The 15,367-nt window shown below is 41.1% G+C and overlaps 1 protein-coding gene across 2 annotated transcripts in view; it reads right to left on the bottom strand.

Moving 5' to 3' along the window:
• The window catches only part of lrp4 (low density lipoprotein receptor-related protein 4), a 190,260-nt gene that overhangs the window by 52,888 nt on the left and 122,005 nt on the right, over nucleotides 1-15,367 (bottom strand). For both annotated transcript variants that reach the window (XM_079555012.1, XM_079555013.1), the window contains exons 3-6: nucleotides 12,429-12,545; nucleotides 3,195-3,308; nucleotides 1,052-1,168; nucleotides 360-488 (exon numbers count right to left, since the gene is read on the bottom strand). In XM_079555012.1, the coding sequence (XP_079411138.1) occupies nucleotides 360-488; nucleotides 1,052-1,168; nucleotides 3,195-3,308; nucleotides 12,429-12,545 (477 nt within the window). The remainder of the gene's footprint in view (nucleotides 1-359; nucleotides 489-1,051; nucleotides 1,169-3,194; nucleotides 3,309-12,428; nucleotides 12,546-15,367) is intronic.

Here is a 15,367-nt window from a genome sequence, read left to right as displayed (position 1 = left end):
GCCCCTGCCGTAGATGATGATATAAAAACATACAACACATACAACACTACAGCCTACTCTCACGCTTACACAAAGGCTCTGGGGGCCTGTCCATGGAGCCATGGGCAAACCCACGAAACCCCAGAGCCCATGAAGCCTGGGGCAAAACATCTTCTACTCCATTTGTTTGATAGTCTACAATGTTGTCTATGAGTGTCCACGCATCTCCAATTCCATACATTATCCCAATTCCTGAATTGTAAAATGCAATCTTTTGAAACGAGTCACTTGCATGTTAAATTGGGGCCAAAATCTCCTATTCCTGTCATTTGTGTATTACAAATATCGCAGTTTCACAATGTGAACTTGTGCGTCCTTACAGCAGTCGGACTCGTCAGACCAGTCGCCGCAGTCGTCGTCTCCGTCGCAGTGGTAAATGTCCAGGATGCAGCGGCCGTACGCGCACTGGAACTCCTCCGCGCTGCAGGTGGACGTCATCACATCGGACGCTGGAAACAAACCATATGTCAGAAACAGCAGGAGATGGGGACGACTGTTTTACTGTCAAGAAAAGATGACAAGTCTTGCACGTTTTAATTAGTAGTTGAAGAGACAAAAACTGTGACTATAATCTCCAGATATGTACATTTTTGGTATAAAAACTAAAAACAATTAAACAGTAAGGACGGAAAGCATTTGAATAACCAATCAGCATCTGTCAATCCAATGCCTAAGAAACAAGACAAGAGCTTTGTGCATGTGGGAAGTGTCTACGAAACTGTGCAATTTGGAAATGGAAAAGTAAAGTTGACTACATTACATTTATATGAGATGTATGTGAACTGAACTAGACTAGAATACGAAGTAATTACATGGCTCAATCTTGACCAAAGCTAAATTACATGTTTTGGCAGATGAAGATAAAGTGGCAAAATGAAAATAGGTGGCATTATAGACATTGGATTGAAGGAACAACACTCATCTACAGTAAACTATGGTGACGAAAAACCTTTGCCGGACTACGAGATGAAGTCGGGCGCCACAGCTTTAAACCGTGTTGTGAGGGACTTACGACAGTTTTCCTCGTCCGATCCGTCCTTACAGTCCGTGTCCCCGTCGCAGTACCAGTGCTCGGCGATGCAGCTGCCGTCTGTGCAGCGGAACTCTTTGTCCGAGCATTTCCGCATGTCTGGAGGATAAACCAGCACAAAAACACAAAACTCAGGGGAAGATTTAGATTTGACACTTTAGAATCATTACGACACCTGATTTTCCATATTCTGTCTTGATATTTTAGACCAGATTTTACTTTCTGCCATTTCACCCGCCTTGCTTCCAGTGTCTGCATACACTGGTGTGTAAATGGGTGAGTGGTCCCTTGACGTAAAGCTCTTTGAGTGCCTAATGTAAGTAGAAAAGCTCACCACTCAGATATCTTTGTGTGTGGAGTTTGTATGTTCTCCCTGTGTCTGGATGGGTTTCCTCTAGGTGCTCCGGTTTTCCCCATCACTCCAAAACATGCACAGTAGGTGAATCCTGCTGCCTGGTGATTGTGTAGCCTGGCTAAGTGGGTGCACAGGGAACATTCATCATCCAATAAGAGATGTATTAAGATTAGGCACCCGCCCACCATCCTTACGGTTAGTGGCTAGGGCAGGGTCAGGCTTAAGCTGATTGGCTGATATATGTTTGACGTTTCACTCTCATGACTTGTGATTGGTTGATGGTACCAACTAACCTATGAAATCATTTTTTACAGCCTGGCCAGCCACTCCTGTTTCTGTTTCTGTTCAAAAGCAAAAAGTGTGTAGTCTGGCTGGCCAGGCTAGTGATTCTGACCATTAGCCTAGCTCAACAAAATGTTCACATTTACAAAGCGCTTTTCTACCTTCATTAGGCACTCAAAAGGCGTTGCATCAAGGAACCACTCACCTATTAGCACACCAATGTACACAAACACTAGAGGCAAGGCGGGTGAAGTGTCCTGCCCAAGGACAACACAACAGTATGCACCTGTGGGATTCAAACTATTGACCCTACAATCACAAGACGAGCCGCTCTAACATCTGCGCCACTATTGCCTCCATTTGGAGACGGGTGCCCGCCGATTGCTGCACCGGTCCTTTTGGCTTTCCCCAGCGACATCAAAGGATAGGTCAAATCCAGAGAAGAAAATTTACAATGACGACTGAAGCAGCTTAATCCATTGACATTAAACCTCAAACACACATTTGCTACTTAATGAATTTAGCTTCCAGACAATGGCATTGAGACAAATGCTGTTTACTGTCCCTGTGCTTTATCTGCACACTTTGCTTACAATCTAATTCTACGCTCATTCGTAATAATTGTTTTGTTTAACCTCTTACCACCCGCCTAAACCAAATGCATTCTGTCCTCTTTGGCTATTATATAGGCCTGTGTAACGATTCATTTTTGTCACTTTTTTAATGAATTTTTGTCACATTTTGTTGAATTTTCGTCACTTTTTGGTTGAATTTTTGTCACATTTTGTTGAATTTTTGTCACTTTTTGTTTGAATTTTTGTCACATTTTAATTGAATTTTTGTCACATTTTGTTGAATTTTTGTCACTTTTTGTTGAATTTTTGTCACTTTTTGTTTGAATTTTTGTCACATTTTAATTGAATTTTTGTCACATTTTGTTGAATTTTTGTCACTTTTTGTTGAATTTTTGTCACATTTTGTTGAATTTTTGTCACTTTTTGGTTGAATTTTTGTCACATTTTTATTGAATTTTTGTCACTTTTTGGTTGAATTTTTGTCACATTTTTGGTTGAATTTTTGTCACATTTTGTTGAATTTTTGTCACTTTGTTTGAATTTTTGTCACATTTTTGTTGAATTTTTGTGACTTTTTGGTTGAATTTTTGTCACATTTTGTTGAATTTTTGTCACTTTTTGTTTGAATTTTTGTCACATTTTAATTGAATTTTTGTCACATTTTTATTTTGGGTGCTTTTTTCCGAAGAAGCTTTTTGACTAGGGTAAAGCCAAACTGGATAAAACGGGTTACGTTCAGGTGGGAGTTAAGAGGTTAAATAGGGATTGCACGTACTTTGAATTGATCCTGTTTTTATCGGTGAAGCGCTCAGAACTAGTTTGTGAATAAATTGCGCTCACACAAATACACCTCCCTTATTAACCAGTAGAAGCAGTAGAACACAGTAGCCACAATCTTCATATCGTCACTGACCGCACTGCTCGTCGCTGTTGTCCCCGCAGTCGTTGTCTCCGTCACAGTGCCACAGGCTGCGGATACAGTAGCCGTTCTGACAGTGGAACTCGTCCTCCTCGCACTCTCTGGGAGCTGCAAACAGACGAGAAATACGAAGGAAGAACATCAGGGGAGGCACAAACACACAATACCAGGCCCCGGAGTTTGAGGGATGCTGCTGCCAAGATGTGCAGCCAAAAACAGGAAAAAATAACCAGCTCTCTGCGAGGGATCAAGCCTGGAAGCCAAAAATGTGCAGTGCGAAAATGTTTTTTAAAACAATGGTTATTAGTATCACATCGAAGTGGGGTTTTTCTACTTCCACAGCCCAATTGCACTTACAAATGGGGTTGCGTATGAGGAAATACCGCGATATTTGATAGTTATCTTGAATTTTGCAAATAAATTAAATAATTTCCTAAACCATTTCAACAAAGCACGTTTCATCAATTTCTAACAAAAAACATAAGCAACTAGAAATGTAATGGCTGCGCCATTGCGATTGACTGCGGAATTGCGGGAAGCGAATGCAGAAATTGCATAAACTGTTCAAATTGCATAAATTGCTTAATTTGCATAATCAAATTTGCATAAACTGCATAAAATGTCATGTTGCATAAACTGTATAAACTGCATAAAGTGGTAAAATGCATGAATGTGTTAATTTGCATAAATTATGTAAATTGCATAAACTCTTTAAAATTCATAAATCCTAAATGGCATAAACTCTTAAGTTGCATAAACGGTTTAAAATGCATAAAGTGGTTAATTTGCATAAATTGTTAATATTGCATAAACTTTTATATTCTATAAACTGGTCAAACTGTTGAAAGTGCTTGATTGGCAGAAGCTGCACAAATGGCTGAAAGGCCTGGAGTCTCCTGATTGGCTGGATTCCCCCATACACACCAATGCAAAGATTTCAAACTCTCGTATAAAAAAACTGGAAAACTGCAGAAGGCCAATTTTTTCTCAAAACCCACAAGTTGCATAAGCTGAACATGCACAAAGTGCAGAAATTGCAGAAAATGCAGAAAAAAGTGCAGAAAAGCATGGATTTGCGGCAGCCCCATTATAAGTCAATGGGAAAAATCTCCGACATTTCGGCCGATTGCGGAAAAAACGTAAGTTGCAGAAGTCCCAAAAGTAATAGCACCCTTCTCCTCAACATGCGGAACATTTTGATGCATAACTTGCATAAATTGCACAAAGCATGAAGGTGCTGAAAGCTCTAGAAAATCAGGAAAAAGATGGAAGAGGAATAAGAATAAAGAACATGAAAACCAATAATTGACTGCGGAAGAATTCCGCAGTCAATCAATTATTTTTTTTCATCAGATTGTGTCAAAACAAGAGTAGTGTCACTTCCTGATCCTCCATGTGATCGAAAATAAGCCCCTCCCACCCCCAATCCTCCTCTTACACTCCAAAAAAAACAAACAAAAACAAACGTACACTGCTCGGCCCGTGTGGCTGCAGTGAAGCTATGGCGAGTGTTTTCATTTTGTGATGAGGATATATGTACGCGCTACGGAGCCTCTTTGGGAAAATAAAGATTCAAAGTCTAATAAAAGATGCGCGAGTGGGTGGAAACACAACTCCAGGTTTGGTTATGGATGAGAGAACAACATTGTAACATGGCAAAAAGCTCTGAAAAGTCCATGGATACAGACGCGGGCGATGCGCGATAAAAGGAGGCGTGGCCTAGCCGAAGGGGGGTTAAAAAACCTCTCCTGGGAAATATAATTTTTCTATCATATTTATCACACACCAATAAAGTCCAGTGAAAATCAGGTCCATATGAATGTTTTTTCACGGCAAATTGTCCACTATAAGCGGAAAACGGCACTCGTTGCTAACGTTAGGACATGTAGCACGAAGCTAACGTAGCTTCCTGGTTAGCATTGTCTGTATTTATGGGCTGAACCACTTTACTCCTCTCCATGTCTCTGTATCTATACAAATAGATATTTAACAGACAGATTAATAATTCAGCATTTGTTAAAGTAATGGTGGAGAAATGGGAGGAAGTTCAGTCTGGCTGCTTCAAACATGACCATATATGGGCAGTCCCAAAGATGCCGCCTGTACAGTATGCGTTTCGCACAATATCCACACCCCCTTTAAAAGCAAAACAAGCCAACAAAATTCAATATCACAACAAAAACATAACTTTTTGCCCATGTGTTTTTGCTTTAAGCTGTGTTAACAAGGAATAGCTTTAGTGACGGATTTTTGTTGAGGACATTTTGCTTCTATTCGCAGAGGCTTGGCTTGGTCACAATTTTCTTCTTTTTTTGGTCAGGTTGTGTATTATAGCCCTGTGCTAAAAAAAAAAAAAAAAAAAAAAAAAAAGCATTTGGAAGAGGACCAACTGAACCGTGGAGCTGTCCCGCTCCCGGCAAAGTAACAAACCTGAGGAGATGAGGAGTGGCAACCCAAGTTTTTAGGTTTTTTTTTACTCACGTGAGCTGTTTACCGGGTGACATGTTGGGCAGTGTGGCGTTAAAATATTTCATTTCGGGAGCAGACACGTTTCCCGAGGCCGGTCTGAAGCGGACAGACAGGAGATCAATGGAGTAAACAGGTTTTGTCGGGGAGCGTTGTTGACGGATGGGCCCGGGACACCTCGGGTCGATAGCTCTGCGGCGGCACCGGACAGAGAGGGGCCGAAAACCACGGCGGACGGACACAAAGGGGAGACGCGAGGAGGTGCCAACACAAGCCGATCAATCTATCAGCAATCAATGGAGGACGGCGCAAAATACACTTATCTCAGGCAGGCTTTCAGGAGCATCATTGTATAATCTGAGGGGAAATCTACGTCTGTCACATCCGTCATTCTGAAACAATGACATGGTCTAAAGCCCTATTGTTCCACTTTGATCACATTCGAGATGTCACTCAGATTCTGTAGTTTATTGTCATTGTTAACATCCATCCATCCATCCATGTTATTATTATTGTTGTTATTAATGTATGAATTAAACTTCATCGTCCCTCGGGGGAAAGTTTTCTCTGGGAACACAGCGCAGACGCAGCTGCCAACGAACACACAATAAGACAAGCAGAGACGGCAACACAACAATAATATTAGCAAGCGCTGCAGACCTGTGCAGTACAACAGCGCAACCGCTTAATATATATATTTTTAAAAAGCTAAAAACCAACAGGACGTAGAGGACAAATGAGATGCAGGAGCAGATCCATGGGAGATTGTCATTATAGATTGCAATGATTTGAATTGATTCATTTTTGGTGAGTGGGGACCGTGCATGTTAACAAACACACCAGACACACATCAGACTGTAGCAGTGTGTGCAGACGCTGGAGGCGAGAGGAACACCAAAGCTGGTATTGACAGACTCGGATTCTCCAGCTTCTACTCACTTCCATTGTTTTATCTTACGTACATTAATTATATTCTGATAAATTCATTAAAACTTTATTTCACACTACCTTTGATTCTTTGAACCTACCAAATTTAAGACAATGTAAAGTACTATTTAACAATCTGTAATAACTTGTACCTATTTCGTAGGTACACAATGGATTAATGTGTTAGTACAAAGTACTAGGTACACAAAGTAATAAGACATAAGACCCTGAGGGTTAGGGCTTAAGGTTAGGCTTATAGCTACATTGTGTACCTCTAAACTACTAATACACATTATTCCATGGTGTAACCCATCGGGACAAGTAACTGTACACGGGCAGCACGGTAGTGCAGAGGTTAGCACTCGTGCCTCACATCAAAAAGGTCTCAGGTTCGATTCCCACTTGGACGGGGTCTTTCTGTGTGGCCTTTCTGTGTTTCATGTTCCCCCTATGTCTGTGTTTGTGTACCCAGGTTTCCTCTGGGTACTTTTATGGTTACCTAGCCATTTAAATGGAAAGGTATCACTAAAAACATGTACAATAGGCGAGGATGAATGAGAGTGTGTCTGAGAATGCGAGGGGGGGACAACGGATGCAAATTTGCCCAAGGCTACAATCCGTCGTGGCGCGTTTACATGCATGAGTCCATGTATGTTCATTAACATGCACTGTCCCGATCAAATAAACATATAAATAAATAAAATGAGTAGGTATAATGTATCAAGGGTAGTGTAAAACAAAGTGTTACCTTAAATTCTCTCTACACTAATCTACAAATATTGCTTATTTATGCCACAAAAAATCTGGGCAGGACCTGCCATTGTGAGTTATCCTCATATTCATATGTTTTTCCTAAAAAATTACATAAAGATGTTTTATTTCTATCCTGTCCCTTTAAGAGCGCCCCAGACCCCTGTACTTTAAACAGTAACCATCCGCCCTCTGACCCCCCTCTTCCTCCTGCCCCCGCGCAGCCTCCGGGACATTTCCAATCGTTTAACTTTAATCAAATCCCTGTTGTTGTTGTTGTTTTTTTGACGGATGCGTTATTAAACCGCCGGGCCGTCCCGTCGCAGGGGTGCTGACCCCTAGGAGGCGCTCATCAGTCACTCAGCAGACCCACGCCGCGGGTCAGAGGTCAGCAGGGGTCATTACGGTGTGTCTGTCCACAGCCAGACGCAGTGGAAACAACAATAATATATCAGGGTCGAACGCCAAACTGCAGACGGTTTATTTGACTCAATCTGGACTAAAACCAAATTAGAATTTCCTCAAAAGGCCTGGACTAAAACTAAACAAAACAATGTCAAAGGAAGAAGAAGTTTTTTACTGAATCTAAACAAGCCCTGAGACGTTTTCATTTTTGCGGGGTGCGAATGGAAGAGGCAGGGAGTAGACGATCTCTGATGTCAAAGCCCCGCAGGTGCAAAGTGAGGTAAGAATAGGAGAGAAGCATGAAATAATCAGCAGTGTGGGGGGGCAGAGGAGGGGAGAGGGGGGAACACTGACTGATGAAGATGAAATATTGAAGAGGAGCATACAGGGATACAGACAGACACGAGTCTGAGTCCGATAAATGTGGGTCAGACCAGGAATAGCACAAACAACGAGAAACGGGGGTTAAAAATAACATATAGTGACTACTACTACTACTACTACAAAAGAACCCTACTACTACATGATGTTAATACTTACCATCTACTTCCAATACTATGCTTCTACTATTATGCTGCTGCTACTTTTGCCGCCTTTATTGCTGCAACTTGATGGTAAATCTTCACTGTCATGGGGTGTGATTAGATTTACAAAGTTCACACAAGGTTAGTGACTGAAATTACACCGAAACTAAAGCAAAGGTCGTTCATGAGACTCAAATCCCTACAGATTTTTTGTTGATTAATAAAAAAAAACAATATGAAAATAATTGACTAAAAGCATCATCAAGGGCCTTGATTCACTGCCGTAGGAACAGGTCTGTGTTTTGCCCTTGATTAAATATGATTATATTTAATAAAGTAAAGTGAAGTTGACTAAATTCATTTCATATTGAATCAACTACACTTAAATGTCATTTTAGTGAACTAAAACTAGACTAGAATTGAGGTTGTCCATCTTTTGAGTTGTCATTACTGTGTAGTGATGTGATATTGTAAAATAATGTAAATTGCACTAATTAAAATGTGTCCAAATGACACAGGGCCTGATCTGCTGGCTGGTATCTTGCATGTAGGGCTGTTACTAACGATTATTTTGGTAATCAATTAATTGCTTGGCTGTTAAAGGGACTATACAGAGTTTAAAAATGTTAAAATTAAGTATTTTCCTCCCCCTACATGTTCCACCCATGTCCTAATGTGTAGAATGATCCCAGACATACAGTATTCACCACAACGGCCTCTAAAATCCTGCACTGTCACTCAAAAAGTTATTACTCTGGGTCGTCATGCACAAGCTTAATATAGAAACTGCAGCTACACACAAGACCTGAGGTGGCAGTAGTGAGTATAAAAATGGTCATACAACTTTAAAGTTGAAAAAAAAATTCTATTTTTACTATTTTCATTATCACATAAAGCTAAAGAGGCACCGCTTGAAGACATGTTGATGGAGCAAACTTAAGGCAGAACTAAGTAACTAGTTTTTTTACTCTTTTTACTCTCTCTTAATTGTCCGTGAGAGTAAATACTACACTGACAGAAAAGGCAAAGGGAGAGAGGGATATTGTTCATCCAATTACACAATGTAAATTATTTGTTTCACTCAAACTTGGCTGTAAATACTACGCAGTTAGCTTTCCCGTTAGCCTGTTTGCTTCTACTTCGTGATTCCATTAGTGTGTATTGGGGCCTCTGACCCGGAGGCAGGGAAGTTGCAAGGGTGGTTTTCTGGCCCGAGACACCAGGGGGAGATGAAAGACCCCCCAATCATCCCATTAACACTTGTCTTACCCCGAGAGGGACTAGGGAAAGGATTTATTAAGGTAAACAAGTTACTTAGTTCTTCTTTAAAGTAAATGTTTGTTGTAGGCTCTTAGTGCTAATTCTGCATTCTGATTGGACGACTACAGACCCCAACTTTAAAAGCAAAGTAGGTTTTCATCAAAATCATTTTCATGGCATTCTTTTGCTCTATTTGAGTCTGTGTTTACTAGAAAACTATTAATCGATTACTAAAATAGTTGTTTATTATTGATGACTTTTCAGCCCTACTTGCACACAAACAAACAGACGGCGCACCAGCTCTTGCGACCTGTAGGTCAACTGAGGCGCGGTGTGCTGTAAGTAGTGCAGACTACAACGAGTGCTTACCGCTTCCCCTTTGCTCTCCTCATCTTTACATTAACATCGCACACAGACTTCATTCCAGCATTTAAGCATTTATCCATTTTAAGGTCTCACAGGACAAACTACTAAACTATTGATTCAAACACTGTCTGTGTCCCGAGAGAAAAAGAACATGGTCCTGCTCTGGTATCACAGAATCGCAGAAACGTGATCAAAATGCAAAATGCAAGCCTATTATTGAGATACTCAAAAGTTGTCAAATATCTCAATGTTTACTCGTTACTGTGCCATCCTTATGCAAATCATGAATATCATTTTGTTATTTAGAAATGAGTTCAAGCACCGGTAGCTTGGTGCAGTCAATGGCATTTCGTGTCATTGTCCAACATATTTCTTCCTTAAACTCATTTAATTACGACTCAAGATAGTTCTAACACAGCTTTATACATTTAAAAGAATAATAGTAATAGTAATTTGAGGTTGGCTACAGATTGTGCTTCATTCTGTGCGACGCGGCTCTCGTCTTCCCACACAACTACCATCAGAAATCAATAGGAGAATCTTCTGAAGAATCTCTGCGATAAACCCGGTCAATATTCCCATCTGCGCTTTCAAAGTGACCTCTAATTATGAAACTGGGCTAAAATAAACAGCGGGGCCGCTTTCAGAAGACGTAAACCTCACAGGAATTGCATTACATTAAAAGTTAGTGAAAGAACACGGTGCATTTGTGTTGGACGGACGACGGACCCCGAGTGTGCCAGGAAGCCCGCGCCAAAACTAACCGATAATCTGGGCTTGTAATTACATCTGCGTAAAATGAAAGGCGCTCGCTTCAATATTGAAATGGCGGTTTGCACAAATGGAGATTGAAAAGAGAAAAACTTAATCATAGCTCAGACGGAGCTTTTTGAGGCTTTGCTTGTAAACCGGAGAAAAATGCCAAGTCCATCAAAAAAAAAGAAATATTCCACCCGCAGCATATATGTGTCCCGGGGGCATTGTGGGTAAACAAGCACACTCTTCAGAGGTCGCAGCGCTGTCATGACGACTGACCCCTGCTGACCTCTGGGTATGTCCAAACCAAAAGGCTGTGGGGTCAAGGCTTGGTTCATACAACGTCAATGTTTAAAATGAGAAAAGCGCTGAAAAGCCATATAACTTAATAACATATAATAATATGGTAAAAAATAAAATCTTGATTACATTTTTTTTCCCTTTGGTGTTTGAGTGCCTATTTCCATTCTTAACCAAGCACATTTTCTCCACTTTACCCAGCTTTACCCAAAGATAAAAGCTTTTTGACTGACGCTTACACACTATAGGCCAGAGTAATGCCTCATTTGAAAGCTAAGACCTACAAAACTAATGTAAGACTTTGTCGCCGTGTTGCCGTCACTTTTTTCATCCTCATTTACATCTCGCTTTAGCCGCTATTTTAACGCTTTTTTCCACAAAGCTTTTAGATTTAGGTCAAGCCGAACTGGAGACAATTTGCTCTTGTTCGGAAGGACAAAAGGGGCAGTAATTATGCAAAATCACATTTTTAGAGCTTTTTGCCATATCATCATGCTGTTCTCTCATCAAAAACATCCCTGGAGCTGTGTTTCAAGCCGCAAGCGCATCTTTGAGTAATCTTTGAAACTTCTCCAGTGGTTAAACTAAGCATCACAGCTCTGAAAAAGCTCCTCCCGAGATCCTATATATCCAAGAAGTACTTTCATCACTTCTTGATCTCCTGTTAAGCTGAACTCTAATCGCAAAGTAAAAGCACTTGCCATAGCCTCACTACAGCCAGACTATAGCCAGGACTATTTGTTTTTATTTTATTTTGATTCAAACAGCTGCACAGCCGAGGGGAGAGGGTGCGATTGCAAGAAGATCAGGGAGTGAAACTACTGGATGATTGGTTTAAGTGTGTCTCAAACTAACCATGAGCGTAACTTCTCGAAGAAAACAAGAGCTTGTCTCCTCACTTGACACACTTTCTTGTTAACTCTTGTTGCTCCTTGTTAACTCATTGACTGCCAATGACGTCTATAGACGTCAATTAGGTTTTTCAATGGGAACAGCTGCAGCAAAGCCTTGAGCATGTCTCGTGTTAAAATCTTGTTGGTGCTGCCTAATGCTGCCACCTAGTGACTCAATAAAAGAAGTATTAGTTATTTTATTGAGTCACTAGGTGGCAGCATTGCTCTTTGATCAGAAAACAGCATTTTGGGTGATTTCACCTATTTTTTACGGACAATTACTAAAGAATGGAAAGAGGTACAAACAAATCTTTTTTTTTAGATGAAAGAAGAGAGTCTAATCTTTCTTTTGATGGGTTTCGTGTTGACATAGACCTACACCTAAATTTTCTGTGGGTCTTGAAAAAACAGTCAAAATCTTGAAAAACCTCTGGCAGTGGGGAGCTCTCTGATTTGAAAATGGCTGGCAGTCAATGAGTTAATGACACCGCTAACTCCAGTTAACTATCTTTCTGAAAGTTTTCTGTTAGTCTATGATGCGTAGTGTGTAGTACAGTGTTTCGTGTTGAGGTGGTACTTACGACAGTCCTGTTCGTCCGAATCATCCTCACAGTCGTTGTCTCCGTCGCAAACCCACGATCGACGGATGCACTTCCCGTTTTCACAGTGGAAATCCAGAGGGGAACAGGTCGGCAGCACTGCACAGAAGAAAGGAGAACATAGGTTACATTACTACTTACTTACTTACTTCATACATGCAAAGAATTGGGATGACGGGAAGCTCACAAAATCACTGATGTCTTCCAGCTTCCCTTTTAGGAACTTCAAAACATTATTTTGGGTACCCGAGTGTTGATATTTCATGTTTTATATATTGAAATAATGTCTATGCAAGGATTAGACAGTGGCTCTAAAACGCGGAGGCCATTGCTGGTGGGAGTTTGCCTGGAGCTCCCCCCACAGGCAGCAGTGGGATATTGCTTAAAAGAAACTGCGTGGTTTGCATCTCTGAAGTCATTCAGTGCAGATCAGCTTTGAACGGATTCAATGTCGGATTATAGGCTTTGAAAAGACAGTTTCCTTTCCTTATGGTGCAATATAAACAGGAAGTACACGTCGGACCTTCAACAGTAGAAGAAGAAAACCAGGAAGAAAAACCAAAGGGAGGAGGATAACTCTTAACAACGTAATTGAGGTGGAATATAACTGCAGATATGTTTTCAACAAGGGAATGACGTTACAACATGGTTTATTGGAACATATCAAATAATGTAGTACTAATGCAACACTCATGACAAATTATCAGTTACTGAAATCTCGCAGCAGGAGTTGGATGGAAAAAGTGAAGTCTTACCACCGAACATGAGATTCATATTTTGCATTTTCCCAACTTGGCAACTTCTCCGCGAAAGCTGACACAGGCAGATCTACTGTTTTTGTTTTGACTGAGCGCAGAAAGTGGCCCACCAATATTTTTGAATATTTTTACCCAGAATCCCCCTCAGCAGGACTCTGCAAATTCCTCCTCGACTTCATATCCGCCGACAGACAGAGACATACACAAAACCCTCATTGAGAGACGGCACGCAGCTAATTGCATTACGGACGTGGACAAAGTCAAGGGCGGCTCAAGGATGGGAGTCGCATTATGTACCCGTTCAAAATGTTCAATGTGCAAATACGTCAACACATTTGTAGTAGTTTTCTCATTTTGCTTTTTTGGTTAAGATTAAAGCATTTGAGGATAGCACAATATCCCAAGTCTAGAAGCTCATATAACAGGGGCTCACCCAGAATTCAGAAGAGGCTAATGAAAGTCTGAACGCCAAAGCGGCACCAAACCACTCAAGTGTTTTGGTGCGTTCCATAAAATATTGAAAAAGATTTGATGAAAAATAAATGTTTCCGTGGTGTGAGTCGATCAGTGAAGCAGACAGTGAATGAGCGCGGGTCCAGGGGTCTCGTGGGTGGAATCCTACTGACCCATATTTTAACTACCCACTACTACTACGAGACACTGCATAATTCATCAAAAACATACAAGATGGTGGAAAGACGACGGACTGGAGATGGGGGGTGAGACGGACCAGACGTTTTTGGTCGAAAGCCTTTTCGTGTCGGCTTTTCGACGTGACACAAAACCATGAACTTTTGATTTCCCCGCTAAACAGATCCCGGAGGATTTTGCCGTAGTTTGCTTTGTACAGTCAGAGAAAAGACAACATAAAGGCTAATCGTTCTGTAAAATGAGGAAGTAAGCAAATGGGCAGCTCGGGTGGTTTCTTCGAGGTGCACCAGTTTCCTGACCTTGCCTGTTCACACACAAGCACATGAGAATCCATTTTGTGCTGCTCCCGCTGATCTGATTGAAGCCGAACCAAAAGTGGTTGTGGCATACTTAAAGGAACAGACCACCAATTTTCCATACGGAGATATGTTCTTCTCTGAGCTTAGACAAGTTGATGAGTACTTGTCTGGTCTTTGTGTGTGCGCTCAGTCCCGCAAAACGACCAAAGATGTTGTTAGCATATACCCTCTCCCAGCTTATTCCTATAGCTCCAAACGGGTCTTGGAAGCTACCACGCTCTTCCACGGGCACGCACAAAGACCAGAGAGGTACAGTATGTATCAACTCGTCTAAGCTCAGGTAAGAACATATCTCAGTATGGAAGAACTGTGTGCCCTCAGTGACGCAAAAAGACCAAAGATGTTGATAGCATTTAGCCTCTCCCAGCATATTCCTATGGCTCCAAATGAGGTGAAGTTAGAAGCGACCACGCTCTTCCACTGGCACACACAAAGACCAGACAGGTACATATCAACTTGCCAACTTGCCTAAGCTCGGGTAAGAACAAATCTCAGTATGGGAAAACGGTGGCCTGTTCCTTTAACAAACACACATTTTTCAAAACTAAATATTGAATGAATTTGCGGTGTGCTTCCATTCAAGTGCGTCCTCTCCCTGAACTATTTAAGCTGGAGCGATCCCAGACTGATGTGAATGCAGATGTTATTGGAACTGTAATATCAATCAGGATTCCCATGAAAACGAGTCTGAAATCTCAGTAAGACTTAACTGGCTAACTAAAGGTCAAGTAGAGTAAAGAAAGAAAGCAATAGGGGCAGGTATTGAACCAGTTATCTTTGGGTTTGCATGCAACGTGCTTACAAAGTACCTGTACTCACAAGCACCCCTTGTCTTCAAAAATGTACTGCTTTCTCAGAGCCTTGAGCTTTCACAGCCTCATTGAACTGTATCAGCAGATTCATATTAGATGTGGTCAAAAGCTACCAACGTCAGATGGAACAGTACAACATATATTAAAAAAACTGGTCAAAAAAACCCTACTGCAACATCTACTTGAATGAAAATCAATAACCATCCTCCTTCTCAGATGCGGTTTGCAGAATTGAGTGTTTCCATGGGCCAATCTTTACTAATTATTTCAGTGCTGTGTTATTGGTAATCCATCACATTAATGCATTTACTGCCCGCTTTTATTCATCGCTCTGTGAGAGA

The sequence above is a fragment of the Gobius niger genome (genome assembly GCF_951799975.1).
Source record: "Gobius niger genome assembly, chromosome: 4".
NCBI lineage: Eukaryota > Metazoa > Chordata > Actinopteri > Gobiiformes > Gobiidae > Gobius > Gobius niger.
The sequence above is the reverse complement of the archived record's forward strand: the minus strand, read 5'-3'. Positions and strand labels throughout refer to the sequence as shown.